Here is a 14,240-nt window from a genome sequence, read left to right on the forward strand (position 1 = left end):
ATTTTGAAATAAATTACCAAAATAATTGAAACTGACGTGATTATATAGTGATATTTTGACAAATAAAATTTGCAGAATTTTGCAGAAATTTAAAATATTGTGTGCAGAATTTTTAATCTTTTGGCACCTAATTTTTAGTTTTTTTGGCATAGAATGCCCCCTGGAGTACTTATTATTCATGTTCTTTATCATGTTACTTGGCAAGCAAACCAACACATTGTCCTTTACAATATCTTTAGCCTGGATAGCCCTCAGCAATGTCAAATGTTGGTTATGAGAAATCATTTTTGAAAGTGCACATATAAATGAAAATAGAGGTTTCTTTCCACAATACCGATCTCTTTCACTGCTCAGACATTACGGTTTGTCTAAAACACAACAACGGTACAGGGATTCAATAAATGCTGACAACTTGATTAGTTGCTGTTTTGTTGCATTGTGAAAATAATTCACATACATGTTTGAAGCATTTGGTCCTATGGTAATTAATTTTTAGCTGAAATGATTTCTGTATGCAAATTGCTATGAGTAATTACGTGGCGAGAGAGAGTGAGAGTTAAATATCTGAGTATACTAGTTGAAGACATACTCTCCTCAAGACTTGGGGGGAGGGTAATGGCAATTTTCTCTCTAATGAAGCAGAATGACTTATGCCGACTTAAGCAGAATAAAAAAAATGGTAATTACTTGCCGTTGATATTTTGGGGTTTTCCTAATCTGCTCTTTCAAACTAAGTATTTTGTAAACATAAGTTTATTAACAGTATCACGGCTATGGCCTCAAAGGTTACAACCAACCGTGCTAACCAAAAAATATTTCTTATCAAATCAATGCTATGACTTAATGAACCATAAGATTAAGTAGAATAGGAAGAAGGAGCTTCCTGTCTAACGGGTATCAACAGACTGCAGTGTTTTATGGTAGTTAGAGCACAGTAAGAGATTAGTATTTAGGACTCCTGCATTCTTTTCCTGCCTCTGCCATTGACTCACTCTGTGACTTTGCACACACAAATGATAGGGTAATCAGATTCCTAATTTTCTTTGCTTTAATGCTAGTACACCTCTACCCCGATATAACGCTGTCCTCGGGAGCCAGAAAGTTTTACCACATTATAGGTGAAACCGCGTTGTATTGAACTTGCTTTGATCCGCCGGAGTGCGCAGCCCCGCCCCCCCAGAACACTGCTTTACCGCGTTATATCCGAATTTGTGTTCTATCGGGTCGCGTTATATCGGGGTAGAGGTGTATATGCTCAGAACTCACTTTGGTTATATTTTATTTCATCTGCACTGGGAGCCAGGCTATTCGGAGGGAGAAGAGAGCAGAGTTTTAAACTGAATGTCCTCAACAGCAAACACAAAGGCCATGTCTACGCTAGGAAGAATGGGCTCTTTTAAAAACAGGTTGGCTAACACACCTTAAAATCCTAGCACAGATAAGGCGGTTCTAGTTTTAACAAGGTAGCTGGTCAAGGTAAAGCCTAAAGGGTAGCTTGGGGTTTACGTCAACCAGCTAACAAGTGTTAAAACTAGAACTTCTCTGCCTACACTAGGATCTTAATAAATGTTAAAAACAACTTTTTCCCAGTCAAGTGACGGCCGAATAGGATAGGTGTCTTGTTTTCTCAGTGGGTGCTGGGTCAGGGCCCATAATTCATTGTATGATTGTGGGGAACTGATTCTGGAAGCTGCCTGTTTCATGTTGACCTCCCCCACATGGAAAAATCTAGCACATCCATTGCCTATTGGAGTCAGTAGTGAGCTGCCTATTTCACCCTGCTCTTTGACCAGTTGCTGGGCTGCTGTGATTGAGAGTGTAGGGAATGACTTGAGACCTTGCCTCCTCAGTCTGAAGTTCAGCCTTAGGCGTTATAATGATTTCATGCCTAGCAGGGAATAGTCCAGCATAATCAGTGGTAGTCTTCTGCTTTGCCTTAACTCAGCTTTTCACAGGCTTCCATTCTGACCCCACCCCATCTGCTTGCTTGTACAGTGCCTTCCTCTGTGTTTATACAGAACCAAGATCTTTGCTGGAGACAAATAATATATAAAATACAGAACTACATTTGAGTGTCTCCTTTAAAATAAATGTTTTATTACCATGCTCTATTGTGAAACAAAATGAACTAGAATCTTTGCATTATACACTGCAGGTCCCATTTTCCAGTTCATCATAGCTTTTCTCACCAGATGGTCTTGTTTTCTCTTATGCTGAGAACAGTTCCAAGAGGATTGTGTGAGGCAACTGCTCTTGACATTTCATTTTTCAAAAGTCTTTTTGTTTTGGAGTGATCAGAGCACTTATTGTATGGCAGTTTTTGAAACCAAATGTGTTTACATGTCATTTTCTTTTTGATTGCCTGGCTTTTTTATATAAGCTTTACTAAATATGTGTGGGTTTGGAATTTGAACTCTTCCCAAAAGAATGGTCATGAAAACAACATCAAGGTCATAAATTTGCACTTGTGAACTAGTTGTACATGTTTTGCAGAACTGCACAGCCATTGCTGCAAGAGATTTTGCTGCAGAGTCTATGTGAAAAATAAATTTGCTCTGATTAACATGACCCTAATCTACAGTATAGTCTAATATTGCAACCCTCTGCATGTATTGCTACTGTCTGAACCCCACTATTTCCTATCAGTCATATGTCTTCCTTTATAGTAGTAATATGTAAAAACATGAAATGGAAAGGAAAAGTGTCTCAAGCACTATTGTTAGCTCTTTGTCCAAGGATGATTTATATTGTTAACCTGAAGCTCTTGGTGACACGTATTGGGGGAGGAGAGAGAATAATTTGTGGTGTTCTTCTCTTCTCTGACTAGTGGGGGAGGACACTCAGAATGTAACTGCCATCATTATTTTCATATTGGTGCCCTGTAAAAAAGAGATGCTAACATACTGTTGGGAGGTTGTTAATGGCTTGATGCAATCACTACTGTTTATTTCCCAATTAGTTTGATATCTCTAAGAGGGAACCACAGAGGATTTATAGATTTAATAAGGTGCATAAATTACTATGAATAAATAATAAAAGGTCAGATGAAAATGAAATGACACCTGTGTACGCACTTTGCTTTTCAATGACGATGGCTGGAATTCTGGTTCCATGCTCACAGCTTGAATAAATTGGCATTGTGTCGGGGATGAAAACATCACACATGGATGGAAGCACTGCACCTTGGCACTTTTATGCAGCTAACCTTTAGAGCCAGCGAGCTAAGGCCCAATGCTGCTTGACTCTCCCACAGAAGTTTTGTGGCTGTTGAATCTATACAGGTACTGGACTCGCTAGCCATGCCCTCATCACTCCCTGGGCTGTCCCAGAGAGCTCTCCTTTCTTGCTCTGTCAGATAGCGAGAGACTGCAGGGTTTAGATCCACAGTAGAACTGGCCAGAAAATGGAATTTCCTTCCAGCAAAAGTTTTGAAGGGGGGTGAGGGAATGAGGTGGAGAATCATCATGAATTGGAATGAAAAGTCAAACATTCAAAATTTTTCACAGGAAAAACATTTGTTTCAGAATATTGAAGTTTCCCTTGAATGCTTAAGGAATTTTATTTTTGTAATAAAACTGACCTCAGATTTTTATTTTAAAAAATTACTTTTTACCTGCCCTTCCCTCCTTTCATTTATGTATTTATAATTTTGGTTCTTAATTTCAAAGACTTCACACTTATTTCTGTAGAACACAAAGAACTGTGATGTCAAATATGGGTTTTATATTTCATCTTATTCCCAAATAGGGTGACCAGACAGCAAGTGTGAAAAATCAGGACAGGGAGTGGGGGGGGGCGGTAATAGGAGTATATATAAGAAAAAGACCCCAAAATCGGGACTGTCCCTATAAAATCAGGACATCTGGTCACCCTATTCCCAAAGGCCTTTTCTTCTGCAGATGATGAGCATCTGCTCCTAGTGATGTAGAAACCTGATTCACAAACCATGATCTTTGATTGGTATATTTTAGAAATTATTTCTTATTTTGTGCCCTGTCTTTAGGGATTGTATTGCATAGCATTAGTATAACCTTCCACATTTCTTTAACGTTTTAACATTCTGAACTCTTTGGAATTACATTTTTGATCTCTTGTACCCAATATAGATTGCCCCTTTTATTATTATTATTCCCATTTGAGAGAGAAAATATTGAGACACAGAGAAGTTATGAGTCTGTAACTGAAATAGAATCCAGGAGTGAAATTCTGGCCCCATTGAAGTCTTTAAACACAAGAGCATTCAAACAATACATGCTTTCTATACATATGAAAGTTCTGCTGCACCATTGCCATCCTGACAACGAGGAGTCCTGTGGCACCTTAAAGACTAACAGATTTATTTGGTATAAGTATATTTATGCCTGTATCTGTAATTTTCACTCCATGCATCTGAAGAAGTGGGATTTTTTTTACCCACGAAAGCTTAAGCCCAAATAAATCTGTTAGTCTTTAAGGTGCCACCAGACCCCTCATTGTTTTTGTGGATACAGACTAACATGGCTACCCCTCTGATACTTGATTCCCATACTGGGATCCTCTATTTTTTGTGTGTGAAGAGTATTTAAACATTTTGTTTACTTTTTATTAAAATAGGTTATAACGTGACACTGTTTTAGGATTTAGTCACTTTACAGCTGCACCAATTTTTATCCTAGATTTCAGAATTCACGTGCAGAGAGGTAATTGTATCTTGCAAAGATGAGTAATACAGATCAAATTCTTCAGTACCATTGTTATTTGTTGAGCACTCACTCTGTGTTCAGTGCCATATACTTCATAATGACCCAAATCCTGTTCCTCTTACTCATGCCAAACTACTCTTGATTTCCATGAGTAAAATCAGCAGGATTTTATCCATAAAGCCAAGTTTATCCCTACCATCACTTGGGTTCAATTTAGTTCATGATCCTTGCTTGCAGAAGCATACAAGGTAGACATAGACAATACAATAGAACCGTGTGTGTGTGTGTGTATATATATATATATGCCTAATGGAAACTCATTAGATGTTAATGGTATGGGAAACGTATGACCTTTTCTATCAGTTTAATACAGTTTAATCGATTTAGGAGCAAAAGCTGTTTACATTTGTTTTTTGTTTTTAAGACTTCCAGCGCCTTGTATTCCTCTAAATACATATGCACTGGTTGTGCTCAATTGCCCGTCACAAATCTGTAATGGGTGTTAATGTGGTGAGCTCTTGGTGCTCTGACTGCTTAAACCAACGCAGAACAGCTGCAATACTTCGGCACGGCAGGAGAGCAAAAGAACCCTCTAGTTATTAGAAATACATTTGCTGCCATGTGGAGAACGTCAGTGGTAATTGAATTGGAACTTAAAAATTACTCCATCTTTTTGTAAAAAGTAATGTCTTTTTTTAAAACTTCCCTGGGCATCAACCAACGATGGGAAAAGCAGCCAGGGTAATTTGACATAAACGCCTTACATGGAGTTCCAAAATGAAAACAAAAATTTTTCAAATAAGCAATACATGTGGGAAGGAAAGGGATGCTAGGCAGGAATTAGGGGAAATCTTTGGGAGGAAGAAGTAATAAAATTAAAGTCCAAATAAAAACAGATATAAAAATAATTTAAATTAGTTGGAGATGCAACCTTGCCATTATGTTTGGGAGACCTAAAATCAAGATCCTGACCTCTTCCATGATGTGCTGGAGATGAATCCTTAGGGCGTCACAGAACCCACTCATTAACATTCTAGTTGAGTCCAGTTCTGGGCGCCACATTTCAGGAAGGAGGTGGACAAATTGGAGGGAGTCCAGAGAAGAGCAACAAAAATGATTAAAGGTCTAGAAAACATGACCTATGAGGCAAGATTGAAAAAAATGGGTTTGTTTAGTCTGGAAAAGAGAAGACTGAGAAGGGACATAAGTTTTCAAGTATGTAAAAGGTTGTTACAAGGAGGAGGAAGAAAAAATGTTTTTCTTAACCTCTTACGATAGGACAAGAAACAATGGGCTTAAATTGCAGCAAGGGAAGTTTAAGTTGGACATTAGGAAAAACTTCCTAACTATTAGGGTGGCTAAGCACTGGAATAAATTGCCTAGGGAGGTTGTTGAGTCTCCATCATTGGAGATTTTTAAGAGCAGGTTAGACAAACACTTGTCAAGGATGGTCTAGATGATACTTAGTCCTGCCACGAGTGCAGGGGACTGGACTAGATGACCTCTCGAGGTCCCTACCAGTGCTATGATTCTATATTTATTCCCACTAGTTGCATGTTCTTTATTTGAATTGGGAACGATGAGAGAATTTCACTTAAACTCCTAACTTTGTTATTTTTACATTTGTTTTTAATAGCTCTTGATCCATCCAAAGACCCATGTTTGAAGGTAAAGTGCAGCCCACATAAAGTGTGCGTCACTCACGACTATGAGACTGCTATTTGTGTAAGCCGTAAGCAGCTGGTACACAGGTAAGGATGCACTGTCATTACATTCTATTATGCCCATGTAAAGTTCCATGGACACCAAAATTAGAAAACTCAAAAGAGAACATTAAAATAGATTCTTGAGACATTCTTTGAACAATTAAATTACATTTGCTTTTGTTGCTGAGTATAACATTTACATTTATAGTATCAGAGGCTAGAGCAGGGTTGGAACTGTTCCAGAAAGATCAGATGTTTTGGAACACGGTACCGTAGGGTGAATTGTACACTGCAGCATACCTACTGCCTAGCTCTGGAAGAAGTTTGTTCAGACAACAAACATGGTGCATAAAAGTCTGAATTCATAAAATATGAAAATGTTCCAGATGCTATACACTTCTACAATAGAAATGAATTAAGTATAAACAATTAACAGCAGTAGCAAACATAGGGAATTTCTGGTTTTGTTTTAATAAGCAAAATCTGTGCTTATTAGTAAGTTAAGGTTGGAGGTTTTGATGGTTCTAGGAAGAGTAATCCACAGATAAGTCACAAAATTACAGAAAGCTCCAGGTCCCTGAATGATTAAATTAAGAGCAAGTTAAATAGCAGGTACTTTAAGAACTTTGGGATTTCCAGATGAAACTAAGGCTTTCTTCGCTGCAGTGTCAGCTGGAGTTATCTACACTTGAGGTAACTTCTCCTGAGTTAGCCTAACTGGAGTGAGAGCCATTACACCAGGGGTCGGCAACCTTTCAGAAGTGGTGTGCCGAGTCTTCATTTATTCACTCTAATTTAAGGTTTCGCGGGCCAGTCATACATTTTAACGTTTTTAGAAGGTCTCTTTCTATAAGTCTATAATATATAACTAAACTAATGTTGTACGTAAAGCAAATACGGTTTTTAAAATGTTTAAGAAGCTTCATTTAAAATTAAATTAAAATGCAGAGCCCCCTGGACCGGTGGCCAGGACTCAGGCAGTGTGAGTGCCACTGAAAATCAGCTCACGTGCCGCCTTTGGCACGCATGCCATAGGTTGTCTACCCCTGCGTTACACTCTCAAACAAAGCTCTAGCTGCAGTGTTTGGATTTGCAGCACCAAGTGGCAGTGTCTCCACTGTATTACAGAACTCCACTTTTAACCCAGACCTGCTGATCGCTGGGGAGCTCCAATTTAAAGCACCAGTTAACTCGAGCTAGAGACTTCTGTGCGTGGACTGGAGTCAGGTTAAGGGCTGTACTCAAGTTATATCTTGAACTAACACTGCAGAGGAGACAAGTCCAAAGGGACTTAAGCCTCCAGATCCCTTTGAAATCCAGGGGGGATTAGGTGACTGGCTCCCCTGAAAATTCCACCCCAAAGGACAAGTTGTAATAGACATTGAAAGATAATCAGAAAAATAAAACGGAGTAAGAAAATCTTGAACATCAGTAAAGGGACTTTAAAAATCAGTGTGACTTTACTGGATGCAGGTGGGAAAGCTTTAAGGTAGGATGAAATATCCTGTGATCTTGGAGTATTTCTGTGATTGTTGGCTGTCCAATGCTGATGCTTCTGAGCCAAGATACATTCGCTTGCTCGGTAAAACATATTTGTCATAATCAAGCTTCATTCACAAGGATTGCAAGATGCTTCCTACAAAAGGATGGGATCAAGCTGGCATGACAGAGCTATGAGATGCTGATGGCTGTGCAGAGATAAACCTGGAGCAATAGGCTAAACTTTTAGTATTGGTGGAAAGTGTCAAGGCTGTATTGTCAAATAGAGTTTCCAGGGGAATACACTTTTCAGGGGGTGCCTAGGCGTCACAGTAAAAATCGGCTAGAGGCATTCAGTTTCGTACAATTATGTCACATCCAATATTTAATAAATATCAAATAATTATAAAGACCTCTCAAGAATGTTGTCAAGAATGGAAAAGACTTATGTGACTACTCACATAAGTAACGTTACTCACATATGTGTTTGCTGGATCAAGGCCTTAACTTTTGCAATCTGTTCTCCGATTTCTTTCGTACAGTTAGGGAAAAATCCTTCTTTGAAGAGCATTTTGTCCAATACATAAGTGAATTCTGGTAGCATTACATGACTCAGACAAATAAAATGGTTTTCTTGAAATATATTTTGCCTTATCATACAAAGCTAAAGTGGACAAAGTAGTATTTTAAACCTGCAATTTGGAGCATAAAATGAAGCTTGTAAGATTAAGTGCATGGTTGTATGTAGTGCTTATGCTACCAGGAAATTTTACGTATTATGCAACTGCATGTCACACCTCAGAAGAAATTGAAGCACTTGTATATCACGGGTATAAATAAAATACATGTTGAGCAAAATAGTTTCTGGGCTATTTCCAATATTTGTTGTCTCAGAAGCAATCAGACAACTTGGTTAAAGTGGCCCAGAAGGAACGGTACGAAGTGGAAGCTGCGTGTCCCTTTTGTCCAGAAATCAGTCCCAAGTTTATGTGCTCTCTCTAGCATTCCTGTACTGCCTGCAGCCATTTCAGGTCAACTTTGAGTACCACTGTAGCTATGGTGACAGTTTTTAATTCTTTTTCCACCTTGCTTTGAAAAAGTCTTCAAACTTTTCCAGCAAGTTTTGTAGTACTGTGAACATTCCTATTGATGCACGGTAGGGGTGTGTGTGTCACAGAATAGCTCTTGCTCTCAAAATCTCCAGCTAGCTAATTTCCTCAGAGGGTAGAAATATCAGTGAAGAAAGTATCTAGCCAAATTCTTTGAGGACTTAAATCTGTTGACCCAATGGACAATAGAGAATTTGGCCCTCGCTCTCTGTATTTTGAGACTTTGTGTTCCTTTGGCTGTGCCTGACCAGAATATTATATTAGAGAGACAAGGTGAGTGAGGTAATATCTTTTATTGGACCAACTTCTGTTGGTGAAAGAGACAAGCTTTTGAGCTTACAGAGAGTTTGAAAGCTAGTCCCTCTCACTAACATAAGTTGGTCCAATAAAAGATATTACCTCACCCACCTTCTCTCTAATATCCTGGGACTAACACGGTTACAACACCATACAGAATACTGCATGTATGATATCAGTTTCATTTATGCCCATATAAATCAGGAGCAACTCCAATAGACTCAGGGCTAGTCTACACTTACCCGGTAGTTCGACGGCTGCGGATCGAAGTTCCGAGTTCGATTTATCGCGTCTGGTGTGGACGCGATAAATCGAACCAGGAAGTGATCCCCGTCGACTGCGGTACTCCAGCTCGGCGAGAGGAGTACCGCGAAGTCGACGGGGGAGCCTGCCTGCCGCGTGTGGACCGCGGTAAATTCGAAGTAAGGTATGTCGAATTCAGCTACGTTATTCACGTAGCTGAATTTGCGTACCTTACTTCGACTTGGGGGGTAAGTGTAGACCAGGCCTTAGTGTAGTTACACCAGTGTAAATCCAGTGTGGCTGAGAACTGGGCCCTATCTATCTGTATATATAAATTAGGGATATGAAATAACACAGCATCACAATGATTGTACAGTAACTCCTCACTTAGTCGTCCCAATTAATGTTGTTTTGTTGTTACATTGCGGATCAATTAGAGAACATGCTCGTTTAAAGTTGCGCAATGCTCCCTTATAACGTTTGGCCGTCGCCTGCTTTGTCCACTGCTTGCAGAAAGAGCAGCCCGTTGCAGCTAGCTGGTGGGGGCTTGGAACCAGGGTGGGCCGGCAGCCTCCGATCAGCTCCCCGCTCCCCTAAGTTCCCTGTGCAGCAGCCACCCAGCAGGCTAGCAATTGCAGCTATCCCTCCCCCCACTGCCATGTGCTGCTCCTGCCCTCTGCCTTGGAGCTGCTCCCGGGAGCCTCCTGCTTGCTGTGCAGGTGGGGGGGATAAGAGAGGGGGCTAATGTCAGGGTGTCCCCCTCCCCTCTGCCCCCCACTTACCCCATCTCTATAGAGCAGGGGAACAACACAACAGGGTTCAGGAGAGAGGGAGCTTGCTAGCAGCAGCTGCTGTCTCAACTTGCTGATCTACTTAAAAAACAATGTACTTAGAGTGGAGTCAGCGTACTTAAAGGGGCAATGCGCATCTCTCTCTCACACACACACGGTGTGTGTCTCTGTCTGCCATGCTGTCTCCTCTTCCTCAATTTGTGCTGCCTTGTAGAGTGTGAGGCTACATTAATGGCCATGTGTTAACCCTTGAGGGCTCAGCCGAGTGCTAGTTCATCATTTAGCAGCAAGGCATTCCCTGGGAAATATCCCACCCTCTTCCACCCTCTGACTTCACCGCCTCAACCAAGCTTCACAATCATCATTGCTGTGTATAGTATTAAATTGGTTGTTTAAAACATATACTGTGTGTATGTGTATAATAGATACAAGTGTATAAATTATAAATAAAAAAAAAATTAATGGAGATATCCTATCTCCTAGAACTGGAAGGGACCTTGAAAGGTCATCAAGTCCAGCCCCCTGCCTTCACTAGCAGGACCAAGTACTGATTTTGCCCCAGATCCCTAAGTGGCCCCCTCAAGGATTGAACTCACAACCCTGGGTTTAGCAGGCCAATGCTCAAACCACTGAGCTATCCCTCCCCCCCATGCATAATGTGACTAACTTTCAAACCACCCACAGCAACACCCAATAATGCTGTTTTGTTTTCTTTGTGCTGAGGTGCACGCTTTGTAAGCCACTACAGTAAGTTGGTAATAATGTATAAAATTGACCTTGATGGAAGAATATTCATTTACACAAGCTAAGGATATGGTCCTGAGACTTCTTACCTACAATATATGGCATCATAGGCATGCATAATGTTTTACAAAGCACATAGATTAGATAAGTCTCTGCCCCAAGGAGTTTACCATCTAAATTGGGCAGACCTGGTACAAACAAAGGCAGGGGGTAGCAGACTGTCGTAGCAGATCACTGACTGAAGAATACCTAAAAGAGATGGGTTTGAAAGTCTTCCTGTGTGTTAATTGGTTCAAATATACACAAAACACAGTAAATAGCAACTTAAGAGATATTTACATATCTACATTGCATTTTTGACATGACACTTTACAGGATTTCAGCCTGCTTCTCTGCTTCTCCTGTGAATGCCTCTCATAAGAAGGAAAGTTCTTCTGGGAAACACAGAAAGGACAAAAAGAATTGGCAAAGGAGTAACAACCATGTTAATGTGACGAGGGCTTTGAAAATGTTTTATTGGACCCGTGTAATTTGTGATTGCTAGTTAGATCATCATCCCAGAGTGATATATTATACATACTTCCGTACTCATAAAAGTCAAGCTGTTAGCTCAGTATTCTCCAGTAGTACTGACCATTGTTATGGAGAAAAGCCAGTACTGAATGCCTCACTAATTTATTATTATTATTTTATTGAAAGATCTGGACAAGTTTACCAGATGAAACATCTGTCCCTCTAAATTCCACATCACAGGGTTAGACTGACCAGGGAGACGTTGACTGCTATATTTATTCATGAGTGAACTAATCCCAATCTCTCTCTCTCAAATATCTCTGGGTAATACACTAGAAAACCTTAGTTTCTGGTTAGTTAGGGTCTCGTGGCAAAAAAGGCTGTGAAACCTGGCTACCAGAGGAGTGAAACTGTATATATTTTGTACCACTGCTGATTCACGTGCTAATTGTTTGGCTTAGGTTGGATCTGAAAGGGAATTCAGGAAAGAGAGAGATTAATAATAGCAAGAATGCCAGTGACTAGGCTGCTTTCAAGGACTGATGGCGGAGGTCAGAGTGTTATATACACATCTTTGATCACAGCAAACCCACTGTTGTTTGAGCGTTTCTGAAAGGTTACCCAGATAAGAAGCATGGGCTGTAACTGCCTTGTTACTAGAGTTTTCTGTATTATACAAACACTTACCTTTTGTTTTTAATATGTGTTAAACGTGGAACCTGTATACCTTGACACTGTCGCTTTAATCTCCTCTTTGGGTACGTCTACACTTACTTCCTGGTTCGGCAGCAGGCAATCGATCTTCTGGGATCGATTTATCGTGTCTTGTCTAGACGCGATAAATCGATCCCGGATCGATCCCGGAAGTGCTCGCCGTCGACGCCGGTACTCCAGCTCGGCGAGAGGAGTACGCGGCATCGACGGGGGAGCCTGCCTGCCGCGTCTGGACCCGCGGTAAGTTCGGACTAAGGTACTTCAAATTCAGCTACATTATTAACGTAGCTGAATTTGCGTACCTTAGTCCGAAGTGGGGGGTTAGTGTGGACCAGGCCTTTGTCTCTTTGCAAGTCTGCGCGTTTCTGTTGCTTGCTTTTATGCTCTGCCAGTAGTGCTAAATGCTAATAAGATATTGGCATGAATCCAAGCATTCCTCTGGGGGTAATTTCTTCCTGTACTGGACACCTGACTAGTGGCCTGACCAAGTTGAGGGAGTGTTTGTTTATTACACAATCCCCTGTTTAAGGCTAAGTGATTTACATGGTGATGTTTATCAAAGCTTGAATAAGTAAGCAGTCTGTATTTTGATGTGTTGTAACACAATCAAACCTGGGAAATGGTAATTAGCTGTGGCTCTAGTAATAGCATCATTTTTTCCCCAATTAGTTTTATGCTGTGTTGTGGTTATTTTGATTCAGAAAATAGATCTTTTTGAAGGTGATATTTAGAAAAACTGTGTCCCACAGAGAACTGAAAAATAACATTGCTCAGCTGAGCGTACTAAGCGTTGGTATATTTTTCAGTGCATCACTGAGATAATTGTACTTGCTTACTGTTTTATTGCCTGAACTGAAGGACCAGAGGACCGAGATAAGTGATAGGGCACCATTATGCTGTATCTTTTTTTTTTCTTTGTCTTTCCTTTTCTTTGCTGAGAGCAGCTAACCAGCTAAACTACAACTACTTCTCATTTATTCTTGTTCCAAAGGACAGTGTTTGAGTTTTGCAGATAAGTCAGAAACAACCTTTTCTTTCTGTTTATGATAAAACTCGGGAAGAAGCTTGGGGAAGGGAAGCATGACCCCTTATTTATGAATGTTCTACCCCATCACACCACAGTCACAGATCGCCATTTGTCATAAGTAAGGCCCCTGGATTGCTGTAGGAAATATTGTCAAATTTTGCAGGAAGTTTGGAAAATCCACAGGAAAACATGTATTATTTATATAGCTAATATTTAATATTAGCAAACAAAAAGTATGGTAGTGACAGTTCAGATTGCAGCAGGACACACCCCATCCACCACCATATAGGCTGCATTGGATATGAAAAAAATCTGAGCAGAGTCCCGAAGTCTTTTCTAGAATGACAAGTTTCTGTAGTACACAGTCCAGGAACTTTACCCATGAGCCTCCATACATTAGTTTGTTGCGATGATAATGCTTACCCTTCCACTTCTTAAGATTGATGTGCAGATTAAATAGTTAATGTCTACAGTGCTTTGGAGATATAAAGCTCTATAAACGTGCAAAGTTGTTATTATTTATTACACCAGAGTTGCTCACGAATTGTGGGCTATATATGCAGGATTGTTGTTGTAGGGTTGCTTATGAATGCTGAACATTGATTTTTCTTATCTGCCAGTATTGATTTTTGCTTTAGAAGAAAGAGCATTGAATTGTTTGATAAAACTCACGCACATAAAAACACAAATTGCATGGACTTATTCAAACAAATATACTGTAACATTAAAAAAAAAAAAGTCAAATGTTGGGCCTGTCATAAGAACATAAGAACATAAGAAAGGCCGTACTGGGTCAGACCAAAGGTCCATCTAGCCCAGTATCTGTCTACCGACAGTGGCCAATGCCAGGTGCCCCAGAGGGAGTGAACCTAACAGGCAATGATCAAGTGATCTCTCTCCTGCCATCCATCTCCATCCTCTGACGAACAGAGGCT

At 40.2% G+C, this 14,240-nt stretch overlaps 1 protein-coding gene across 1 annotated transcript in view; it reads left to right on the plus strand.

The window, feature by feature from the left end:
• The window catches only part of SPOCK1 (SPARC (osteonectin), cwcv and kazal like domains proteoglycan 1), a 507,458-nt gene that overhangs the window by 289,677 nt on the left and 203,541 nt on the right, over positions 1 to 14,240 (plus strand). Inside the window, exon 4 of the mRNA XM_065409410.1 lies at positions 6,319 to 6,433. Within this exon, the coding sequence (XP_065265482.1) occupies positions 6,319 to 6,433 (115 nt within the window). The remainder of the gene's footprint in view (positions 1 to 6,318; positions 6,434 to 14,240) is intronic.

This window comes from Emys orbicularis, chromosome 8, assembly GCF_028017835.1.
Source record: "Emys orbicularis isolate rEmyOrb1 chromosome 8, rEmyOrb1.hap1, whole genome shotgun sequence".
In the NCBI taxonomy this organism is placed as follows: Eukaryota; Metazoa; Chordata; order Testudines; family Emydidae; genus Emys; species Emys orbicularis.